General features: G+C 46.7%; 2 protein-coding genes across 2 annotated transcripts in view; one reads left to right on the top strand and one right to left on the bottom strand.

The window, feature by feature from the left end:
- The window catches only part of LOC147646666 (uncharacterized), a 713,664-nt gene that overhangs the window by 443,825 nt on the left and 244,886 nt on the right, over window positions 1-24,953 (top strand). Inside the window, 1 exon segment of the mRNA XM_086873090.1 lies at window positions 9,830-9,837. Within this exon segment, the coding sequence (XP_086729216.1) occupies window positions 9,830-9,837 (8 nt within the window).
- Window positions 20,863-21,591, bottom strand: LOC147646671 (uncharacterized). The gene is made up of 2 exons (XM_086873143.1): window positions 21,289-21,591; window positions 20,863-21,204 (listed from the first exon to the last, which is right to left on the bottom strand). The coding sequence occupies exons 1-2, from the start codon at window positions 21,586-21,588 to the stop codon at window positions 20,863-20,865; spliced, it is 642 nt and encodes a 213-aa protein (XP_086729269.1). The 5' UTR covers window positions 21,589-21,591.

Here is a 24,953-nt window from a genome sequence, read left to right as displayed (position 1 = left end):
AACCCAAGCCCCTTTTTGTTATGTCAACCTACCTTTCTTTTCAGTTAAAGTTATGTTTTTCGTATGTTTTGTTTTCAGAAAGAGCCATCGGAAAGATGACCACCCCGATCGTTGCACCAACCACTGCACTCCTGATGATGCTGGTGACCCAGATCAACATGTGGATCGTGCCTCAACCCAAACAAAATGTTTGGGTCATGTTGGCAAAGTCCCTCCAACGGGATGAGCTATGCCTATCCACAGGAGCAGCAGGAAATCCGATGACCACTTGCCTGGTGGGGATCCCGTTAAAGCCTAATGAATACCCGGATTCCCTGTTGAGTTTGTTCAGCGAAGCTAATAAAGGGAGGCCAGCTCAGCGAGTGGCCCGCTCTGCACTCACCTACAAGATTAAGAGGCCTGTCCAGAACCCTCTCCTACTATGGAGAGACTGGCTGGTCTTCTTGGAAAGGGCAACCGCTGAGCCCCAAGAATTTGATTTGTTAAACTCCTCCCCCGCACCCTATTGTATCCATTTCCGTTACTACCCCTCAGATCCTACTCCTTATTCTAATTTAATGCAGGACAACAAACAGTTTCAAGCAGCCTCCTGGTGCAAGAACATCGCCCATGTTAAGATGCCCTCAACCCTCAGTTCCTACCCTCTTAAGTTGCCTAAGGGCATATTTTTAGTTTGTGGGGACCGAGCGTGGGCTGGCATCCCCTCTCGCCTTCTCGGAGGGCCGTGCACTTTAGGCCGGTTGTCTTTGTTTGCGCCCAATACATCTCAAATTGAAAATTGGGAACGAAAGAATAATTCGGTCATTAAGAAGCACAGTCTCGAAGATCTTGACCCTGATTGCGACTCTGAAATTTTTCATTGGAATAAACCAAAACGGGTTGCTGTGTCAGTATTTCTGCCATGGTTGGCTGCGGCACAAGCCCTCGGAGAATTAGGCCAATTAGAGTGTTGGGTGGTCAAGCAAGCCAATTTAACGTCAACCGCGCTGAGCGACCTCCTCAAAGACGAGGAGATAACCAGGCGAGCAACGCTACAAAATCGCGCTGCTATTGATTTCCTACTGCTCCTCCATAATCATGATTGTAAAGAATTTGAGGGACTTTGCTGCATGAATCTGACCACCAGGAGCACAGACATCAAGAAAACCATCACAGAAATGAAGGGCATGATCCACCAAATACGCCAAGAGACTAATGACTGGGTCACCAGTCTTTTTTCGGGATGGGGGGTCTCCGGATGGCTCTCGTCCATTTTAAAGACTGTTTTATGGATTGTTTTCGTCGTTTTCATCGTTTTAATAGCGTTTGCAGTTTTAAGAAGATGTTTAGTTCAATCAGTTTTACATCTTGTATCCCCCTCCCCTCAAGTCAATTTTGTTAGCGCTCCTTCTCCTCCCTCTTCACCTCCTCCTTCTCCCGTACCCCAAGACTGGTTTGTTGAACCCTCTGCACCTCCTGCCGATGCAACCTCCTCTTTCTAAAAAAGAAAGGGGGAGATGTTGCCGCCTGTTAGTTTACCTTCATTAAGTATGTTTGTTCACCTTCTTTGAGTTTAGAGTTGGTTTGCCCCAGTTACTCCCCACTATCCCGATATGGTTTGTTCCCAGTTGCCTGTCATTGTAAACCTCTCCCCTCTTTCCAGATTGTTCCCCATCCATCACTTTGGTCCTACCCCCAAGCCCTATCAGTCTATGTACCCCACACCTTTTGTTCTGGTTCCTTCCCTGTTCATCACCCCTTACTCGATGCCCTATTGGTTGTATAGCTATCCTCCCTCCCCCAAGTCCCTACCATTGGATTTGACTATTGTAACCCCTTCCCACAACACCTCCCCTGCTGCCATATTATTGGTTGTTGTATGAGCCGCCCACGGGCTTTAAAACCTGGCGCACAGAGGTGCCCAGGGTCTCGGCTCGGACTTTCTCCTCGAGATCCCAGCCCTGTCCCTCATCGCCTTCTCCCTGCGCCTGCTGGAATAAACTTGTTCCTGGGAAATTGGAGGACTCCGAGCACTCTCTCTCCCTTTACTGCACCTCGTGTCGCCCTGCATACTATAGAGCCCGAGCCCAAAGGAGCTCTAGAGGTTCCAGGTCGAGCCACACAGTGCTCACCTGGTTCCCCACTCCTGCTGCTGACGCTTGGCACAAGCTAGCCGGGGCGTGAAGGGCCGAGCGGGCAGCGACACAGCAATCCTGAGATATTCAGAATTCATGCTTTTACGTCTGAGCCTGATTCCCAGCAGGCTGGGGCTGGGTGGAGCAGGGTATGCTGAGGGGACCATGACTCCAGTGCTGTTTGGGAATTCCTGTTCAACCCTGCCAGCCTGGCCTGAAGCTGCACACCCCAGTCCTCACATGCTGAAATGAATCAAAATTGTTTAGTCTGCTTGAGTAACCAGCATTCCTGGGGTCAAATAAAAATTCTCTGTGAAGCAGATGGAGCAGTTGAGCCCTAATTTCCCAGCTTGCTTCAGGTTTCCACAGCTCACTTTTTTGTGCAACATCAGCTTTTGAAAAGTCAGAAAGAGAAAAGAAATAAAAAGATAATAACTAGATTAATAAAAAATCAGCACACTGAAATAACACAATTTTATTCCTGAAAAGTTTATTAAGGATCTGCTGGAGCTTCAGCTGTTTTTCTAGTTAGTCCTACAGAGGATGTGTCCAGTCCCTAACTACGTTAATCTCCTGAAAGAGTGACACAGGGTTTTTCCTGTTTTTAGGACCTGGAAGACTTTGAGGTTTATAAATATATGGGGGAGTAATTGCAAGGCACTGTACTGTATTTATATTGGTCTTTTAATAAGTCATAAAATTACAGATGGACCATGACAGGAAAATAACTTGCTGCAGGAAAAATTCCTCAGGATACCTGGTTATTCCCAGTATCTACTGCTGTCATTTAGCAGGGGAAGAGGGACAACAAGCCATGTCTGAATAACAACATGCTAATGTGCTCTCTTCCTGAGTCTGCTCTGAAAAGATCTGTGATTGATAAAGATGAAGGAATTTGAAGAGTTATTTTGGTTATTTCAGAGAAAGTTTAAAATGGAGAAAGGATTGGGGTGACTAGGAGGCTGTCATTAGCTATCACTTTCAGTGCTGTGTATTGTAGCAAAAATGATAAATGTGCCCTTTTGGTGTTCTGCTGGTGTTTAGATTTTCTGAGTCCCTCAGCTGTGAGTTGGGTTTCCATGCTGGTGGAACTGTCCTGCCTGTTGCTTGCTGGGTGCACTGGAACAAAGAGCTGAGCAGTTTATGAGAATTACCACAAACGAGTTTGTGGTGTTTCATTGGGCTCAGAGTGAAAGAGAGGAAATTCATGTTTAATGTAGAAAATCTTCCCTGTGAGGGTGGTGAGGTCCTGGCACAGGTTGCCCAGAGAAGCATAGTAAATAAAGTTTCAGAATCCTTCATTTCTGCCCCATTCTTTTTCCGTAAGTTCCGGTTTGGTTTTCAGAGTGCCACCTTCTCAGCTGGTTGCCATTTGTGTCCTCCTTTCTCTCCTGCCTTCCTTTGTCTGCTCTTTTTCCCTCCCAGTGTCCCTCTTTTCCTGTGGCAGTTCCCAGCCAAAGACCCTCTCCTGATTTTTGTTTTTCCCCAATCCAGGAGGTAAAGCAGCCCTGGATGAAGTTATGGAGGCTGGCAGTGGAATGTCATTGTAAGATCTTGCTCCACTTGGGTCTCTGCCCTTTGAGAACTTGGCCTTGAAGGGCAGGAACATCTTTTCCTTGCTGGAAGCTGGAATGCCAGCCCATTGCAGTGTGTGCCATGAACCCCAGAGGGCAATTCCCGAGGCTGCCAGGGTGCTGCTCCTGCTGCGCCTCCCAAGGGAGCTGGGCAGGGTCCAGCAGCTGGGTGGGCTCCCAGAGCAGACAGCAAAGGTTGCTTTGCTGCACATTCTCCAGCTGGAAGCAGAGGGAAGAAGGGAAGGGAGTCCTGACAGAATCCTGGAGTGTTCATGACTGGAAGGGACCCTGCCCATGGTTCCACCCAGGGCTAGGATGCCATGAAGGAGAGGTGCCTCTGCCCCAGTGAAGGTGCAAATGAGACCATAGGAGGACAACAAGCAGATTTTATTGAACGTGGGTTTTATTGAGAAAGAAATGGGTGCCAGGGACATAGAAATAGGGAGGAGGTCTCAGAGGCAGAGAGTGCTCAGAAGACGATCAGGTGGAAGTAGGTGCTTTTTAAATTCCTTCCCTGCATTCTGAGATCCCAGATGTGTATTTTAATTTGATGATCTTCTTCTTCTTCTTCTTCCTATTTACTATTTCTTCATCTAAATCGTCTTCTTCTTTCCCTTCTTCTTCTTCTTCTTTCCCTTCTTAATTACTACTACTATTTTTTCTTCTTTGTCTTACTCTTATTCTTCTTATTCCTAATTTTTATTCCTATTTACTACTACTATTTCTTCTTCATCCTATTCTTCTTATTCTAATTAATCTTATTCACTTGTTATGCTTACTGTAATTCCTATTCTTCTTATATTAATGACTATCTTCATCTTCTTATTCCTATTCATCTTCTTATTCCTATTCCTATTCTTATTCCTAACTACTACTATTTCCTAAACTCAAAGTTGATTTTTTTGGAAGAATGGTACGAGCCAAAGTTCTGCAGTCACGTCAGTGGAGCAGCACCTCTGGTCTGTGCCCATTCTTCATGGATATAATCCCAAAGGACTGGCGTGGGATCCTTTCATGAGAGGAAATGTCCCGTGATGCCACCAGGGGAAGTTCAGACTCAATATCAGAAGCAGTTTTTCTCCGACAGAGGCGTGAGGCATTAGAAGAAGTTGCCCGGGGAGGTGGTGGAGTGGCTGTCTCTGGAGTGTCGAAGAGTTGTGGCCCTTGGGGATGTGCTTTTGCGGTGATGGCGGTGCTGCCAGGAGGCCAGTGGCACTGGGTGACTGTCGGGGTCTCTTCCCACCTTGATGACTCTGGGATTCACTGCTGAGCGCCCTGGCACCAATGTGCCCCATGGCTGCTGTTTGGGGTTGGCCACAGCGGTGACTCTGGGTGTTGGGGAGATGCCCCTGGCACAGTCCACAGTAGCCATGGCAGCTGAGGCTGCAGGGCCATGTCCAGGGCAAGGTGTGGCTCCCTGGGGCCCTGGGCCAGCTGCCATCTGTAAGCCTGGCACCGGCGCTACTCCTGTGGCTGTGGTGCCCAGCAGGGCCAGCGGAACAGCGCCCGCAGCGCCCGCCGTGCCCGCCTGAGGAAGCCGGGCCGTTTGCTGGAGGGAGACGGCTGCTGCCTGAGGGCCTCGGGGACCTCGAGGCTGTGCAGGGCAGGCCCCAGGCTCTGAGGCCCTGCCTCAGGCCCCTGCTGGGCCATGGAGGCTTGGCCGTGCAGGGAGGAAAGTGAGGCACGGAGTGACTCCGGTGCCTGGACCTCAAGCCAGGCCTCCCGAGGGACAGGCACTGGCAGCCCGTCTGCCGCAAGAGCTGCCAGGCTTTGGGCCCTGCTTTCTGCTTCACACAGCTCGAGGACGCTGACTTTGTCCAAGCTGTCCTCCTCCTGTGGCAGGGGGGTGATCCCAAAGCTGAGGATGCTCACATATTCATAGCTGTCCTGTGTGCTGCTGTTGTCTTCCTCGGTGGAATCGTCTAGGCTGCTGCAGTCCCCGTCCAGGAAGTCTCCATGGCCCAGTTCGCTGCACTCTTCCGAGTCGTACCAGTCCTGGCAGCTGCTGACCTCTTCCTGGGACAGCTCTGGCTCTGCTTGGCACTCCTGGGAAGACTCACTCTGGGTGTATTGTTCCCAGTCTTCATCATACTCAGCTGGGGTCCCCTCCTCACTCCCTTCCTCTGCTAGGAGTGACCTCCCCTCAGCGACAGCCTGCTGCTCACTGGGGCTCTGGGCTCCCGGCAGGCTGGGGGAGCAGCAGGTGCTGTGAGGGGCAGGGCCTGAGCTCTGTACCCCTGCTGATGGCATCTCCTCACTGGGGGCAGGAGAATGTGTCTGGTTCTCCTGGCTGTTCGCACTTCCTTCCCCTTGCTGGGACAGCTTTAGGGCACTCACCTCCTTCTCCCCTTGGGGCAGCTCCTTGACTGTCACCCTTTGTTGCCACTGGTGGAGGTGTTGCTGTGCCACATCTCCCCAGGGCACTCTCACAGCCACCTTCCCCTGCTGCAACTCTTGGTGACTCCCTGCTCCGTAGAGGCGAGGCTCTTGGGCCCGAAGGTCTCCCCACTGGGAAGGCTCGTCATCCACGTCAGGGTTCTTCTCTTCCGTGATGACCAAGGGCCCCTCCTTCTCCTCAGTGCCTGACTGTGGCCAGGCTGAGCCACCCACTGCCCCCACCAAGTGCCCGCTGAGGGCCTGGTCTTGCCCCCAGCTGGGCAGGGGGCTGGGTGGCTGGGAGCATTTGGGTTTTGCCTTCTTCTCCTCCATCTCTGAGATCCTGAAGCGCGAATGGATCCCGGGAGCTGCTTCCTTCTTCAAGAGTGGCTCTCACGGGACTGGGCACCTCAGGGTTCTGCGCCGCTTACACACCCTGAGTCGTGGTGGGGCTCTCTGATGTCACAGGGGTCTCTTAGCACCGCTGAGTCACAACGGGCCACACCCAGTACCCCTGCAGGTAGCAGCTGAGCCCACTGGAATCTTCATGGCTGGTGCTTCCCGGGAGGCTCCCGAAGCTCAACAGTGTGGAAGAGTGGCTGGCTAACAAAGGTTGTGTTCCCATGCAGCAATTAGCTGAGAAAGAATTAAACAACAGTGGAGTGTAGTTGGTATGAGATGTTGCAATGTCAGAAAGACCTTACCGATAACTGTGAACCGAGAACAGGACACTGTGATCAGAAGAATGTGGATTCAGCACAGATGAACAACCACAAGAAGGTGGAACTAGGTGGAGTTGTCCTTAAACAAAATATCCAATAATGAGCTTGCTTTTGCACTATGTGTGAGCCTAATTATTGATGTTATATAGGGAGTTTGGAGTTGCCAATAAATGGGACTTGCTGATCATTCATACTGAGTGCTGCTTGTCTCCCGCCAAACTCATCAAATGGCGCCCGAACAAATGGGACCCTTGGGACCTTTGGGACCTTTGGGACATTAAAAAGCGAAGGCCACGGGAGTCGGCGACAGGGGACGGGTCCTCCGCAGCAAGGACGGCGAAAAGCAACGGTGCTGCGCCCCAGGCGACCTCAGAGGAGAGTCCTGGCCGTAACGTGCTGCCGAACCTTGTAGGGCTGCAACAGCGCTGACGGTAAGATGGAAAGGCAAGCAGCACATGATTTATTTACCTGCTTTTTAGAAAAGCCACAGCTTAAGGGTTTTGATTTGCGCAAGGAGCTCCCTGGACTTCTTGCTTGTGGGTATGCTCACGCCTTTGCCTCCCACTGCTGGGCAAACACTCCTATCTATGCTGCCCATGGAAAGAGGGAGGGAGAGTCAGAGAGAAGGAAATAATGAGAAAGAAATTCCAGAGGAAACACTGAAACAACGAACAGAATCTGTTCAGTTACGGCAGGATGTGATATATCCTGAGCTATTTGCTTCACTTTTGGAGTCACTCTTAACACTACAATCTTATTTAAGTTCCAACTTTGCTACCCTGGAAGAAAAGAATCCAAATTTAGATTGGTTTCCACCTGAACCAGGGGGACATGGGGGAGCACTGAGGTGTGCGCAGAGAGCGGGGGCACGCCCGGGGCAGAAGCAGTGCAGAAAAAGTTCCAAGGCCACACTGAACAATTACAGAAACAGCTGAGCAGAAACAGGTGGCTCAGAGAGCTTCAGAAAGAGACAAAATAGCCAAAAAATCACAAACTATATGGTATCTAGTTTGAAATTCATCACTGTAATTAGAAGTTGATAAGCTGCAATGGTCACCGTTGTTACCACCTGGCCGTGAGAGACTTTGCATGTAACATCGCCTGCTTTTGTAAAAATTGTGCCCCTTTTTTCCTCTATCAGTGAACAAGAGAGATTGAGAGAAACGACTGTATGTGTTAAAGTTAACTTTGTGAGGTGTTTTTTTGTTGTTTTTTTTCTGCAAGAGTATGTGGAGAATGTGAAGAAAGATAACAGCAGCAGAGAGCAGCAGCAGGGGGGGCAGTCCACCCCCCGCTCCCTCTCTAAGAAAAAGCACTGGGATAGTACCCAGTTTGTTAAAAAGTCATGATTCATGGGTTTTTTAAAATGTTTTTATATACCCTTTTAGAGTTAATTTTGTGTTTTAAGTAATTATGAGTTTATGCAGTTGTAGTCTTTAGAGTTTTACTGGAGAAATTATTGTGATTAAAATTCTAAGTTTAAAAAGGCCCCTTTTCAAAAAAAAAGGTGTTTAAGGTGAATATTAACAGAAGTTACCTTGCAATAACTGGTTTTAGAACCTAAGGTTAAAATATGGTATAATTTACAGTTACTAAGAAAACCTTCCAATTGATGTTATCTACAAAAGATATTTATGGTTTAAAAAAATTAATTAGTTAAGAGAACTTCACTGTACAAGACAAAGTTAAGTTAAAGTATATATTACCCATTTGCTTGTTTTTCCCACAATTTTAATAAGGTAATTTCAATGTGAGTCCTTTTGTTATATAAAACACATATAACTGCATATATACCAATTTGGATTTTGGATTTTAGTTTAAGAATTAGACTTAATGTTTCTGAAAAGTGCTACAAAAGCTGAATGGCAATTTGCCAAATTCTGTGTTGTTTTGGTTTTTCTCTAGAAAAACTGCACTTTAAAATCCTAACCAATTTAAGCGTATACTAGGCAAATTCCTGTTTTGAATGAGTATTTTTAGTACCATTTGCAGTTATTGTGGGTTATTCTCAAAGCTAGATGACATAGAATTGTGATGTACTTGTTACATTTTTATAATCTTTATAGTGAATCCATGTTACTATTATATTGTGTTTAAAAGGTATATATCAAACTTCTAGTTGCCTCTTTGTAGTAACACAATAAGTTATGTTTTTATTTAATATAGATTAAGTGTTAATAGAATTAAGAAAAGTCAAGTTTTATTATGTTTAGGCTTGAATGTTTTTAAGTTAAGTTTTCTAACTTAGATATTCTTTTAAGGTTAAGTTTGTTACTTCCTTTTGTCATAAATCGTTATTGTTAGGTTTAAATATTGTTTAATTTAAATTCTTTATGTTTTATTGGAGACACTTGTCTAAACTGCCAAGTATAGTTATTTTCCTAGAGAGATGATGATAGCCACAACAGAGACAGCTGTGACAGAACGGTGATGAACACCTGCTTGTGGATTTTAAGAAGATGTACCATTGCTGAGGCACAGCTGCCATGGGAGAGGCTTCAGATTAAACCAACTGCTGCATGGTTTAATTGGTCTGGTACCTAAAGCTTCTGATTATTTGCTTTGTACAAATGCATTTTAACAGTTTGCTGTGCTGTAAGCATCTCCTAGCTGCTACTATTGAGAACCTTGTTTTAGAAATGAGTTAAGAGGCATCTTTCCAGTTTAAAGCCAGGCCCTGGCCAAGCCTTGACTTTACCTGGACAGAAAGTTTGCCAGCAGATCCAGATGTTTTCTGTCCCAAATCAGTATTTGAGTCACTTTTTGACTCAGCAATTTGACCCTATTAATATGACAGCTGGATCAATTTTGAAGTGGGCTTGGAGAATCATTTCCGGAGGTGGTTATCCAATCCTTCACTGATGATTTTTTGTTTCTGTTTGTTTGCTAACTATGGGATGCTGGTGCAGTGTTTTAGTAATTAATAGTAGTTTTATATTACATATGTTATTAATAATGTTTATGATTTAATTGATTTTTAACTGCTATAGGTTCTTACTAATTGTATATGGTTTTGTGTTAATGTTGATGTGTATAACAGAAGTACATCTCGTTTTTATTTAAAAAAAAAAAAACAAACGGGGGAAATTGATGCCCTAAAAGCATTTGATTAATGTAATTCATTAACTTCAAAGGAAGAAGTGTCTGTGTTTTGTTGGCAGGTTCAAAAAGGTCACCTGTCCATCTGACCAGACTGTCTGCCTCTGAACACACGAGATCCAGTGAACAGAGAAGTCACCACACAGCCTTGGTACTCCAGACATGGATCAGAAGTGGAGCTGTCAGGACACAGTTGTGTCTGAGCACTACACAGACAGTTGCCAACAGAAATTTTATGTTGTTATTATGATGTTGTGTCTCTACCAATTTTTCAGTTATCCTTTGTTTTAAGATTTAGAAGGATGTGAAGAACAACCTGAACATCAAAGCCCTCAGTCACCGATCAGCTGCCAGCTGACATCACGGGAGCAGTGAACGTTCCAAGACTGAATCGTGTTAAATCATAGTCTGTTTGTGAAGGAAATTCTGTAGAAGATCTAAGAAAAGTGTAGAGACTCCATCTAACTGTATATAAAGCAAACTGTAGTTGTGTGTTTACCCTTTCAGCAAATTGCTTTCATGCTTAGACTACATATATACCAGAGCACATGTGATAAAAGTAGTTAGATAGTTTAAGATAAAGAGTTTAGCCTGTATAGCAGTAGTTATATTAGTATAAATTAGTATAAAGTATAAGCATTTCCCCCTTCAAGAGGTAGTGTAAGCATCTTTGAAAGTTCATTTAACGTTAAAATTTAGCTGTGAGTTTGCAAGTATGGTGTCATTTACATGGAACAGACTGCTTATGGTAATTGTGTTGTGTATAGTCCTGACCAACTGTCTGCTAACTAACATCCAAAAGTGACAGAACATATGGGTCACTCTGGCACACTGAACTGGCCAAAGGTCAACGTGTCTGAGCCTAGCCACACCTGGAGATCCTTTCACACCTGTCTCATAGGAGACCCTGAATGGGATCCTCAAGCAGCATTTAAAGGTTTAATTAGTAATGAGACTCGACTGAATAGATTGGCAATGTTGCAGGAGCGCAATTGCACTGTTGGCTTCACATTAAGACAACTTGAAGCCTGCTGGCAAGCAAAAATTATCAAAGTTCTCAATGTTACCATGCAGCCCTCAGAAGAATTAGATTTGTTAGGTTCCACCCATACCTCAGGTGGATGGATAATGTTTGAACCCCTGACAAAAAGTCATTCCAACAAAGTAATGCAGCACTGGGCTGCAGACAACCCTATAGCTGATCTCGTTACTACACAGAGTAAAGCCTTTATTAGTGGTGCAATCTCACAGAACAATTACCAAAGCGATTACTTAGTTCCATATTCCTAATTTGTGGAGATAGAGCATGGAATGAGATTCCTGCTAATCCACATAGAAGACCCTGTTATCTTGAGAAACTTACTTTGTTTCCATCCAAGCTTACACCAATTGCTGAATGTAGTTGATAAAATAAAAAACATCAGTCAGAAAATTCTAAAATTTTTTTCTAAAAGTGAAGCCTGAACGAATTAAAACTTAGCAACTCTAAAAAGGCTCGCTTGTTAGACTAAGAAGGATTAAACTTAACATCCACAATGTTAAGTGAGCTTCAGCCGATGTGAGTAGTATACATCATGCAGTATTACAAAACTGAGCTGCAATTGACTTTTTGCTGTTAGCACAAGGACATGGTTGTGAGGAGTTTGAAGGCATGTGCTGCTTGAATCTTACTGATCATTCCGTTTCCATCCATGGGCAACTGCAACAGCTACAGGATGGTTTACATGCCCTGAAAGAAGATAGTGACCCCACTGGAAGTTGGTTCTCCAGCTGGGGCATCACCGGATGGTTGAGGACTCTTGTGCTAGAAGGGGGACAGACTTTACTTATAATGTTAATGGGGATGACAGTCTAAGTTTTGTGTTATCTTGGCTTCATAAGAGTATAGAATGAGTCACATCCAAAGCCTGGTTTGTGCAAAAAGAGAAAGGGGGAATTGTTGCTATATTTTATATATTAGTAAAGGCCTGTCTGCACAAACCAGTCTTTGAAATAACTTGATATTAAAGGCTAAAGTCCTTGAAACCCTCCTGCAGAAGAGAGAGTAAAGCAAAACAAAATCCTTGTGTACAGGAGAAAAAATGTAAACCTGTGTGTGTTAGCCAATAGTAACTTGCTCTGCCCGCAGGCCCTGTAGAACCCTATAAAAGGTGTGCTAAAGATAGAAATAAACGGCGTTCACGTTTACTTGTGTGAAGAGCGGTGGGTTGCTGGCGGTCCTCCAATAAAGTTCTACAAATGAAACATAACAAATGTCATTGGGGTGCAGAGGCATTGGTGAAATTGATGAAACAAAAATTAATCTCGGTACGGATGCTAACAATGGCAAAATCAGTAATGTCAAAATGTGAAATCTGCTTAAAAAACAACTCAGTGACTAGACACAGGCATAGCTAGGGAAGATTAGGATAGGAACAGAATCAGGATGACACTTGGCAAGAAGCCTCTAGTAGAGTGAAATTTGGGTGAGCCCTGGAGTCTTTGCTTGGCCCTATAGCAAACTATCAGAATAAAGAAATGTTGTACAGACTTACAGGTCGGGTAGATAAATTAGCAAGAGTGACCTGAGAAAGATTTAAAGAACTAAACATACAATTACAATTTACTACTCCTGAAAGAGCATGGAGTGTGTGAGTTTTTTAAAGGGATGGATTGATCATTACTGTGTCCACACCGCAAATGTAACTGCACATGTAGAATATGACATCAATCAATTGCAACAAATAGAGCACGAAGCACAGGAAGAGCAAAAGGATTTGTCTACATGTTGGTTAGGCAAAATCTTCAAAGGGTTAGGGTGGAATGTGAGTTCATGGATTAAATCTATCATTGAGAGTGTGATCATCTTACTAACTGTATTCTTAGCAATTTGGTTAATTTACAGCATCTTCAAGGGAGAAATACGGAAAAAAATGTCCTGGAACCAGAAAATAATAAAGGCACTGATGTGAGATCCACTCCCACCATCTTCTGGTTCTCCAGTTCGTGACAACATCCCGGACAACGCTTACATCAATCAAGGATTCGAAGAACATCAAGTATAAACTCAGAAACAAAGGACTGTATCAAGTGAAAACATTTGCACTTCTAGTGAAGTAAAAATGCTTTCAAAGGGGGGAATAATAGTAAAAGGTCTTAAAATCTTAGAAAATTCAGGCACTTAGAAATAAAGTTAGGTTTGGCAAGCCTGGGAAAAGTAGGCTCTGGGAAATGTTAGGCCTTGTGCTTGCTAAAGATCAGGTGAAACTGCACCTGTGTTAGCAGTATATAATAAATGATACAATTGTTAGATATGATTAGATATTATTATTGTTTAAAGAACATGAGGAACAATGTTAGGGGTCTGAGGGGGATCATGAGAAATCCATGCTTGGGTAACATCAATGTATACAATAGAACGATGTTAGTTTAATAATTAATATGTAAGTTATATAACGATAGAGTACAAAAACATGTTCAACTCAAAACCAAGCCGGGTCAGATTTGGGTATGTGTACCCCTGACACCCAGATCTCTTAATAAAGCACCTGCATATAATCATTCGTGATTGTCTGTGCTCCTGAACGCTAACAATTTCATCAGATTTTACTGGAATTTTGTGAGAAATTTGTGGAATTTTGTGGGATATTTTGTAAAATTTTGTGAGATATTGAGGAGATTTAGCGAATTTTGTGGGAAATTTTCTGGAATTTTGAGGATTTTTCTAGAATTTTGTGGGATTCTGAGAAGACTTGAAGAGTTTTTTGGTATTTTTTTTGGAATTTTGTGGAACACTGTGGAGATTTTGTGGATGTTTCTGGAATTTGGTAGGGTTTTGTGAAGATTTAGGGAATTTTGTGGGATTTTTCTGGAATTTGGTGGGATTTTTCTGGAATTTTGCGGGGCTTTTCAAGAATTTTGTGATTTTTTTTTCTGGAATTCTGTGTAAATAGGAGGAGATTCTGTGGGATGTTTCTGGAGATTGGTAGGGTTTTGATAAGATTGAGAGGTTTTTTTATTTTTCTGCAATTTTATGGGATTTTTCTGGAATTTTGTAGAAATTTATGAAGATACTTTGGAATGTTTCTGGAAATGTGTAGGGTTTTGAGAAGTTTTAGGAAATTTTGTGGGTGTTTTCTGCCATTTTGTGGGATTTTAAGGAGACTTGAAGGATTTTGTGGGAGGTTTATAGAATTATTGGGATTTTTATGGAATGTTGTGGGGTTTTTGTGGAATTTTGTGGGATTTTGAGGAGACTTGAGGAATTTTGAGGGATTTTTCTTAGTCTTTGTGGAAATTGGAGCAGATTTTTTGGGATGTTTCTGGAATTCGGTAGGGTTTTGAGACGTTTCAGGGATTTTTGTGGGATTTTTCTGGAATTTCATGGGATTTTTCTGAGCTTTTGTGGGATTTTGATAAAATTTAAATACTTTTGTGGGATTTTTTTTGAATGTTGTGAAATTTTGTGGGATTTTGAGGAGTCTTGAAGAATTTTGGGGGGATTTTTCTGGAATATTGTGGGATTGTTCCTTAAATTTTGTGTGATGCTTCTGGAATTTCATGGGGGTTTTATGGAAGTTTGAAGGATATTGTGGAGACATGAAGAATTTTCAGGCATCTTTCTTAGATTTTGTGGGAATTTGTGGAAATTTTTTTGGATGTTTCTGGAATTCGGTGGGATTTTGAGAAGATTGATGGAATTCTTTGGGGTTTTTTTTTGGAATTTTGTAGGATTTTTTGGAGTTATTCTGGAATTATGAGGAGATTTTGTGGGATGATTCTGGAATTATTGAGGTTTTTGTGAAATTTTGAAAGATTTTGGGAAGACTTCAAGAATTTTGTGGGCTTTTTCTTAGATTTTGTGGAAATTTGTGGAGATTTTGTGGGATGTTTCAAAAATTTGATTCGGTTTTGAGAAGATTTAAGGACTTATTTTATTTTTTTCTGCAATTTTGAGGGATTTATATGCTATTTTTTGGGATTTTTTTTGAATTTTGTGGGATTTTTCTGGAATGTCGTGGGATAATGAAGAGACTTGAAGAATTTTGAGGGATATTTCTGGAATTTTGTTGAAAGTGGAAGAGATCTGTGTGGATGTTTGGAATTTTCAGGAAATATTTTGGGATGTTGTGGAAATTGGAAGAGTTTTTTTTTATGTTTCTGGAATTTGGTGACATTTTGAAGAATTTTGTGGCACTTTTGTGGAATTTTTGTAGAATTTTGTGGGATTTTGAGAAGACTTGAACAATTTTGTGGGATTTTTCTTAGATTGTGTGGAAATTTGTGGAGATTTTGTGGGATATTTACAGAATTTGGAGGGGGTATTGTAGAATTTTGAGGGATATTGAGGAAACATGTAGAATTCCGCGGGATTTTTCTTAGATTTTGTGGAACTTTGTGGAGATTTTGTGGGATGTTTCAAAAATTTGGTAGGGTTATGAGAAGATTTAAGAATTTTTTGGGATTTTGCTGCAATTTTGTAGGATTTTTCTGGAATTTTGTGGTGTATTGAGGAAACTTGATGAATTTTGAGGGATATTTCTAGTATTTTCTGGAAATTTGTGCAGATTTTGTGAGATGTTTCTGAAATATGGTGAAGGGAGGAAATTTAGGTAATTTTGTGGTATTTTTTTCAAATGTTGTGGAACTTCTCTTAAATTTTGTGGAATTTTCTCAAATTTTGAGGGATTTTTGTAGAATTTTGTGGAAATTGTGGAGATTTTGTGGGATGTTTCTGGAATTCAGTAAAGTTTTGAGAAGATTTAGGGAATTTTGTGGTATTTTTTTCTTTAATGTGGGATTTTTTTCTTAAATTTTGTGGGATATTGAAGAGATTTTTGTGGAAGTTTCTTGAATTTTGTGAGATTTTTTTTGAATTTTGAAACATTTCGAAGACTCATGAAAAGTTTTTAAGCATTTTTCTTAGATTGTGTGGAAATTTGTGGAGAATTTTGTGGGATATATCTGGAATTTCGTGAGCCTGTGAGAAGATTTAAGGAATTTCATGATTTTTTTCTAGAATTTTGTGGGATGTTTCTAGAATTTTTAGGATTTTTTTGGATTGTTTTGGGGTTTTGTGGATCTTTGTAGGATTTTAAGGAGACTTGAAGGATTTTGATGGCCTTTTTCTTAGATTTTGTGGAAATTAGTGGAGATTTTGTAGGGTGTTTCTGGAATTTGTTGGGTTTTCTGAAGTTTTAGGGAATTTTGTGGGATTTTTTTGGAATTTTGTAGTAATTTTCTGGAATTTTGTGGGATTTTGAAAAGCCTTGAAGAATTGTGAGGGATTCTTTTTAGATTGTGTGGAAACTTGTGGAGATTTTTTGGGATATTTCTGGAATTTGTTGGGTTTATGGGAAGGTTTTTGAAATTTTGAGGGGTTTTTTTCTGGAATTTTGTGAGGTGTTCCTGGAATTTGGTGGGATTTTTTTGGAATGTTGTGGAATTTTCAGGAATTTTGTGGGATTTTGAGGAGACCTGAGAGATTTTGTGGGTTGTTTCTAGAATTGTTAGGATTTTTTGGAATGTTGTGGGGTTTTTGTGGAATTTTGTAGGATATTGAGGAGCCCTGAAGAATTGTGTGGGATTTTTCTCAGGCTTTGTGGAAATTTGTGAAGATTATTTGGGATATTTCTGGAATTTGGTAGGGTTTTGAGAAGATTTAGGGAATTTTGTGGGTGTTTTCAGGCATTTTTTGGGATTTTTCTGGAATGTGGCGGGATGTTTCTGGAATTTTGTGATGATTTCTTGTAATTTCGGTGATTTTGGAGAGACTTGAAGGATTTTGAGTACATTTTTCTTAGATTGTGAGGAAATTAGTGGAGATTTTGTGGGGATATTTCAAGAATTTGGTAGGGTTTTCTGAAGTTTTATGGAATTTTGTGGGATTTTTTTGGAATGTTGTGGTAATTTTCTGGAATTGTGTGTGATTTTAAGCAGCCTTGATGAATTGTGTGGGATTTTTCTTAGATTGCATGGAAATTTGTGGAGATTTTTGTGGGATATTTCTGGAATGTGGTAAGCTTATGAGAAGATTTTGGGAATTTTGTGGGATTTTTTTGGAATGTTGTGGTAATTTTCTGGAATTTTCTGGGATTCTGAGGAGACGAGGAATTTTGAGGGCCTTTTTCTTAGATTGTGCGGAAATTTGTGGAGATTATGTGGGATGCTTCTGTAATTTGGTAGGGTTTTGAGAAGACTTAGGAAATTTTGTGGGTGTTTTCTGCCATTTTTTGGGATTTTTCTGGAATTTTGAGGGATGTTTCTGGAATTTTGTGATGTGCTTGTGTAATTTGGGTGATTCTCCTGGTTTAGGGCAAATTTGGGAGAAAACCTCCAGTGGGCTCCCCCCGGGAAGCAAACCCACGTGGCCCCTTTCTCCCACCCCCCATCCAGTTCGGGAAGAGATTTCTCTGAGAGGAGTGGAAAAAACCTGTTTATTTCCCAGGCACAGCACTACCCAGCACAAAAATGAACGATATCAAATTACAAAACCTCTCGCCCTTCAGCAGAGATGAGGAACTTCAGAGGGTCTCTTTCCTGGGGGTGTTGGCTCTGTTATCAGTCCCTCTGGCGCTGGAAAATGCCGCTGCCCAGGCCGGGCTCCCGGTAGTCCAGGGGTGCTCCCGGTGCTCCCCCGAGTCCCCAGTCCAGAGCAGCTTCGATTCGTTTCAGAAAAAGGGAAAGAAAACAGTCCAGGAAGACCTCTCTGCTCCGGCTAGCTGGAAAGCCAAGGCGATCTGTGTCTTGTTGTCTGTCTGTGCTGTAGTCAAAACTCCCGATGCGGGGGGAGCAAGTGCAGTCTGATAACAGACTTGGTGCTTCTTTTCCACTCACTTTTACTCTCAGATGGAATTTTAAGAATACAAAACCTGTGTCTGGGTTAGGTGGACGAATGGGGATACAATTTAACATCATAATCAACCCAGGACACACGCCCACTGTGCTTTCCAGCTGCTATGCTCCAGCTCCCCCCAAATCACCATGAATTCCACTGAACTGAAACAAATCCAAGTCCTCGTGGGTCGGGACAAGGGCAGGGAGAGGTCACTCAGGGATCACCATCAGGGGCACAACAGCCCGACTTGGGGAAATGGACTGAATTTAGGACTGAGCAAATCAGACCAGGAGAATGAGGATTAAAATCAATCTTGAGAAACACCTCCTCCCGCTCCTGAACTTTTCTGTCCGGGCCGCTGCTCGCGGGGCACAGAGAGGGGCCCGGCCTTGTCCCTCCAAACCTCCCTGGGAATCACCCCAGAGCCCTCAGCCTTCCTTGTGCCCATCCCCGGGGCCCCTTGTCCCTCCCAATGGCTCCCGTGGCTCTCCCAGTCCATCCCAGCCTCTCCCAGTCCATCCCAGCCTCTCCCAGTGACCCCGCCTGTCCATCTCGCCCCTCCATGGATCTCCCGCCCCTCAGCCAATCAGAGCGCGTCTCTCTGATGACTCATCAGTTGCCGGGCAGATCCACAGAGCCGAGAGCCCCGCGCTGGACTCGGCCGCCCAGTGCCGCGCACTTCATTCCCAGTCCCTCCCAGTGCCACCACAGTCCCTCCCAGTGCCACCACAGTCCCGCCCGGTGCCACCACAGTCCCGCCCAGTGCCACCACAGTCCCGCCCGGTGCCACCACAGTCCCTCCCAGTGCCAACACAGTCCCTCCCAGTGCCAGCACAGTCCCTCCCACTCCTTTTTAGCCCATTCTCAGTCTATTCCGAGTTCATTCCCGCTTCACTTCCAGACCTCCACGCTCTCTTCCAGTTTCCGGTATCCACTCTCATCTCTCACAGTGCCACCCCAGTCCCTGCCAGTCCATTCCCAGTCCCTCCCAATGCCACTCGTCTTTCATCTCTCCCAGTTCCCCTCCAGCTGGTCCCACTCTGTCCCCACTCACTCCCAGTGCCCCCAGCGTGTCCATCTCGCTGGTGCCCTCCAGCTCCCAGCCCGGCCCCGGCCGCCTGCTCTGCTCCCTGATGGATTTCTCCCCTGCCCACATCCAGCTGAGCTGCTCCCAGGGCCAGCAGCAGCTCTCGGGCCACGTGCTGGCCACTGCCGTGCTCCCCAGCGGGGACTGGAGCCAGCAGCTCCTGGTGCTGCTGGAAACTCCCCCGGCAATGCGGGCTCAGCTCCAGCTGCCAGGTGGAGCACGGCAGCCTGGAGCACCCCCTGAGCCGGCACTGGGGCACGGCCCGGCCCCCACAGCGCCGGGGGCAGCGGGGGAGGCACTGGGGGGGCCCAGAGGGGGATTGGGGGGTGCTGGGAGGAACTGGGAGGGAGTTTGAGATAGACTGGTTTAAACTGGGGAAGGGATTGATGTGCTTAGGATGGCTGGGAAGGGGTTTGAAGGATGTTGGGGAGGGTGGGATGGGGTTCTGGGGGTCTTGCTGGACCCTGGGAGGGAGTTTGGGGGTGCTGGGTGTCACTGGGAGAGATCTGAGTGAGCCTGGACGAGCTGGAAGGAGACTGAGGATTGGAAAGCAGGGATTGGGATGAGGTTGGTTGTGCTGGAAAGAGACTGGGAGGAGTCTTGATGAGTCCTGGTGGGGCTGGGAAGGGACTGGGAGAGGGTTTGGGGGTCCAGGGGCAGTGGGGAGAAATTGGGAGGGGGCTGTGGGATCCTGAGAGGAACAGGAGGGGCTCTGCTGGGTCCTGGGGAGGCTGGGAAGAGACTGGCAGTGATTTACCAAAATAGCAATATTGATCGAGTATCAACATCAATCTGTTAATGGACAAAAAACCTCTCCAACAGTTTAAAGTTACAAAGTGGATGTTTAATCACAGCACTGGGCAAGTGCAGGAGTCACCCCTTAATACGCACTGCAAGCTGACAAAAGATTCCAGTGTCTATTTATTTACAAAAGTCTTAAATATCCAAAATACTAATACTTATTAATACTAATGCATATGCATAATGCTAGCACCTCCCATGTGCCACTTCGGATTAGAATTCATGGTAATGATTTTAATGTCATTACGCCTGCATGGTTGGCTCCCCAATTTGAGGAGGAGGTCATTTTGGTGTGGAGGGTTCATCAGGAGATGAAGGAAAACCGCTCTTCCTCACTCTCACCTTTCTACCTTTACAATGGTGGACATTACAAATGACATTTGGTCCAACTCCAGTTTCCTCCCTTGTGACTTTTAAATGGGTTTCCAGATGTAAGGTCTGTGATCTTCCTGAACCCGTTTATCAGTTTCTCTTTTCTCATTATAAGCACAGCTGAACAAATATACAATGAAAAGTAATTTTTTATCTAAGTCCGAGATTCATTATCTCAAATCCTGCTTCTCACTTCATCATTAACTCTAACTAGTTCCAACAAGGCCTATCTCTAGCCAAGACCCCTAATTTTTCTAAAATTACTAATTGTTTAAAATTAGTGACTCCAAAGGAGGTTTCAGAGGGTCCTGGGTAGGCTGGGGGAGACTGGGAGGGTCCTTGGAGGAGGCTTGGGGTGTCTGTGAGAGGTTTTGGGGGTCCTGACCTCTGCAGATGCCCCAGGGATGCCATCAAACGCTGCCCAACGCAAGATGCTGATGGGGATTGGAGTCTCAGTGTTGGGCTTCGTCTTCTTGGCACTGGGGCTTGGCTTCTGCCTGCGCAGGAAGGTGAGGGAGGGTTCTGGGGTCGTGTCTCCCTCACCCAGAGCGTTTGTGCTCCCCTCTGGGCCCCCGAGCCCGGTGTCACCCCCTTTTCTCTGCCCACACAGCTCCTGAGGCAAAAGGTTCCAAGGATTGAAAGTCAACAATTCCCATTGTCATTCTGTATCCTGTTGAATTTCCATTCCCCTGATTTCATCCAGGTGTCCACAGGGAGCCAGGAAGATGTGGAGCCTCCCAGCCAGGTGTCTTCCCAACATGGATCACCAGGACCACGGATCACCAGGGCTCTGCCCAACGGGGGTCACTGGGGATCATCCAACGCCCATCCTCCCATGGGGGATGGAGCTGGAGCAGCGCACGAAGCTCTTCCCGCACTCGGGGCACTCACAGGACTTCCCTTACTGGGGCCTCCGTTGGTGTCGGGTCAAGTGAGAGCTCCGTGAGAAGCTCTTCCCACACTGGGGACACTCGTAGGGCCTCTCCCCACTGTGGATGCGCCGGTGCCTGATGAGGTTGGAGTTGTGTTTGAAGCCCTTCCCGCAGTCGGGGCAGCGGAAGGGCCTCTCCTCTGTGTGAATCCGCTCATGTTTGAGGACATTGGAGCTGGTCCGAAACCTCTTCCCACACTGGGGACACTCATAGGGCCTCTCCCCAGTGTGGATGCGCTGGTGCTCCCTCAGACGGGAGCTCCACCCAAAGCTCTTCCCACATTCCAAGCAGGTGTAGGGCCGTTCCCCTGTGTGGATCACCTGGTGTCTCATCAGGTCAGAGATATTTCTGAAGCTCTGCCCACATTTCCCACACTCATAGGGTTGTTCTCTCATGTGGATCTTCTGGTGATTCCTCAGGCTGGAGCTCTGGCTGAAGCTCTTCCCACATTCCCCACACCCATAGGGCTTTTCACCAGTGTGGATCACCTGGTGCTCGATCAGGTGGGATCTCTTTCTGAAGCCCTTCCCACATTCCAAGCACTTGTGGGGCTTCTCCCCCAGCTCTGAGCTCCGGCTGGATCTCTGGCCGTGTTCCTGGCACTGGGGGGATCTTTCCTCCTCGCAGCTCCCTGGACTGGGTTTCCAGCCCCTCCTCATGCAGGATCTCTGGGGCTTTTTCTCCTCCTCTTCCATCTGGACACAGTTTGGGAATGAAAATTCCTGGTTAGGAGGAAAAGGAGAGGAGAGCGCCTTGGGCAGGGGGTTCCTCCATGCCCAAGTTCATCTCAGAAAGTCATTGGGCATCTTGTGTCTGTAACAAAGCAAAGCACCAAGATTCAGCCCAAACAAGAAAACAATGATGAAAAACTACCCAAACACCAAATTCAGGAAAAACCCCCTCCAGAATACAAAGATTCAGCCCCTGCAAAAAAACAAAGCACCAATATTTAGCCCAAAAAAGTTCAGAAACACCAAGATTCAGCCCCATCAAAATCGTGGATCCCCTCCCCAGTCACCTCCAGGGCAACACTCCTGGAACTGCACATACAGGGAGAATGGAACGTTGTCCTGCTTCCTCTTCCTTCTCTCCCACCTCCTCCTGTGGCCCTACTCTTCCTCCCACTCTGCTTCCTCCTACTATTTCTCCTCCTCCTGCACCTGCTCCTCCCACGTGAATCCTTCAACCGTTTTGTTCTTCAAACCTGCTTCTCCTTCCCTTCTCCTCCTGCCCCCAGGCCCAGCACCCACTGCCGTCTCCCTCTTCCCCCCCAGTCCCACAGCATCCCACCGCAGGGGCACGGATGCAGCTGGGCCAGCTCGGCCTGGGGCAGCGCTGGGCTCTCGGCCGCTTCCGCCCGCACTCGCTCCCCACTGCAGCCGCTCCCGCCACCACAGCGCGGGGGGGCCCGGCCTTGGCGCTCCCCCCTCCCACCTCCCCAAATTCCCCTCCAGGGGGGCGCCAAGGCCCGGGGGGGAGGGGCGCAGCTGGGCTCCAGCTGGGGAACGCTGGCAGCTGCGGCTCTGCCTGGACACTGATGAGTCATCAGCGCCGCGCGCTCTGATTGGCTCAGCCCTGCCTGAGCCCTGCGCCTGCACCAATGGGGGACACCCTGCTCCAGGGGGGATGGCCCCAAAACGGGGCAACCCCAGCAAAGGAACAACAACAAAGCCTCTTTACAAACTGATCCCCTCAACCTCACTGCACATAGGGCCAGGGACGTGGACATAAGGAAGTGACAGGAGGAGCCATCAGCTGCACAAAATGTTATGAATTGATGACACAGACTGCTGCTCAGCCGAGGTCCTGCTAAATTCATCAACTTCTAGAAGAACAACAAAGACTTAACACAGCCATCAATATCGTTAGCTATACAAAAGTGAGGTACATATTAAGGGGGTATGTGGGAGGTGCATTGGGAAGTCTGTGCCTCTCCAGGACTTCAGCCAATGGGGAAAGGGAGAGGGAGATGTGACCAAGAAAATTAGGATGAAAAGGAGGCTGTGTCCTCCAATAATTGGAGAGACCCCATGGGAAATGTCCCATGGCCTCGCCCTATTTTTATGAATGAAATTACTGTTACAGGACTCCTCTGCCTTCCTTGTGGACAGAAACCTCTGGGGATGTCAATTTTTCCACACACCTTGGGGCTCCTCTGCAATTCCTTCCACCGTCCGGGCCGGCGGGCAGTGAGTGCAGCTGAAGGGGCCTCACCCAGTTTGGGGGATCGGCTCCCTCGGCTGGCGGCGGCACCGGGCATTGATTGGGTACCCGAGAGTGAGCAGGAGACAGACGAGGGACGGAGCAGGGCGGCTCTCAAGAGTCGGCAGGGAGAGAGCACTGAAAATCTCAGCAGTGACTACAGTGGCATCTTCGGGGAGTGAACATGGCAGGGCACCCAGGGAGGGGACAAAAGGGAAAGCCACAATGGGGTCCCAGCCAAAGGGATGAGGATCCCAAAATATCTCTCAAGGGTCCCTTGGGAGCATGTGGAGGTCGTTTGCACATTCTCCCAGAGGGAATTAAGGACATGGACACCCAGGGGGGCAAGAAGGGAAGTCCAGAAGGGATTTAGACAACAGGGGATGGATGGTGTTGGTGTGCTGGGAAGGGATTGGCTGAAGGGGAGTGTGCAGGAATGTGCTTAAGGCAAGAAGCAGCAGGAGGAATCCACGGGGTAAGAAAAATGATTATATAAAAGAGGAAAAAGAGAAAAATACTGAGGATTGGAAGGATTTTCAGAAGGGTCTTATCCTCAGAATTTGCCAGCTGACTCAGATCCTTTGTATCCCAGTTTTGGAGGACAGGAAAACAAGGAGGTGAGGATTTCAGGGGGTTTCTCTGAGCTGGGAGCGGCAGGAGCGGGCGCAGAGCTGCGGCACCGGGAGCACGGGCTGGGGGCCTGTGGGGAGCTGTGGGGCCGGGCCGGGGCTGTGGGGCAGCCGGGGCTCAGCGCCGGGCGCTGCCTGAGCCCAGCACCCCCCGGGCAGGGCCGGCAGTGGCCCCCGGCCCCCAGGAGGCTGCGGGACGCCCCGGCCGCTGCCCGGCCCCGTGGAGCTGCCGGCCCTGCCCGCCGGGGGGGCCGCCTTTGGACACTGCGGCAGGACAGGGACCGGCTCTGGGATACGGGCTGGGGAGGGGAGCCTCAGCACAGCCAGCACGAGGAAGGAACAGCTCACAAATGGCGATTAGACCTGCAAGGATCCACATGATCTTTTAAGCATTTCCTGCTGGGTCCCTGGAGAAAGGAAGGATTTTGCAGAAAGCTCAGCAGCTGCCACAGGATGAGCACCCACAGGCACTGAGGGGGGCTGCAGCAGCGACAGAAGAAGCCCCTGCAGCACTTGCTCACAAAGGCTCAGCAGCTGAATGCAGCAAGGGATGAGCAAAAGGCCAAGCTGAAGGCAAAGGCCATGGCACAGTTCCTACAGCCCCTGAGGGATCAAGCCCAGGGCCCAAGGGGGCCCCAGCACCCAGGGGACACCCTCGGCCAAAGCACCTGGCACAGGCATTGCCCTCCTGGCCAGGGCACAGCCCACCCAAACAGCCCCTGGCAAGGAATCAGCCTTCCAGCTGCAGGGCACAAGGACACTGCAAGCACAGACAGCAGCACCCTCAGCACCAGCAAGTCCAGCCCTTGATGGACACGCATTCTTAGCGGTGGCACAGCTCCCATTCCACCAGGGACCCACCACACTGCAGCCCTTGGGAACACAGGGTGGCTCTGGATCCAGAGGAGACCTTTCCTGATGGACACAGGGGCCTCTCCATCCACTCGGAATCTTACAATAAAAGGGGGGAAAATTGTTAAGGAATATTTTAGCTATTGAGGCACAAAGTGGGAAAGATGAGTGGGTGTGTTTTATTCAGCCACTATTAACAAATGTGGGGGATGGGTTTAAAATGCAGGAACTTTTATTTGCTCACAATTGTGATTGTAATTTACTGGGAAGGGATTTGATGGCAAAACGGGGAATGCAAATTAATGTTGGAAAAGGTGATACAGAGACTGGTTCTGTTGTACCTCTGTGTCAAATGTCTGGCAGAGCCTAGGCTGAAG

This window comes from Cyanistes caeruleus, unplaced genomic scaffold, assembly GCF_971803275.1.
Source record: "Cyanistes caeruleus unplaced genomic scaffold, bCyaCae1.hap1.1 HAP1_SCAFFOLD_87, whole genome shotgun sequence".
Taxonomy (NCBI): Eukaryota; Metazoa; Chordata; class Aves; order Passeriformes; family Paridae; genus Cyanistes; species Cyanistes caeruleus.
This window is presented reverse-complemented; position numbering and strand designations above follow the sequence as displayed.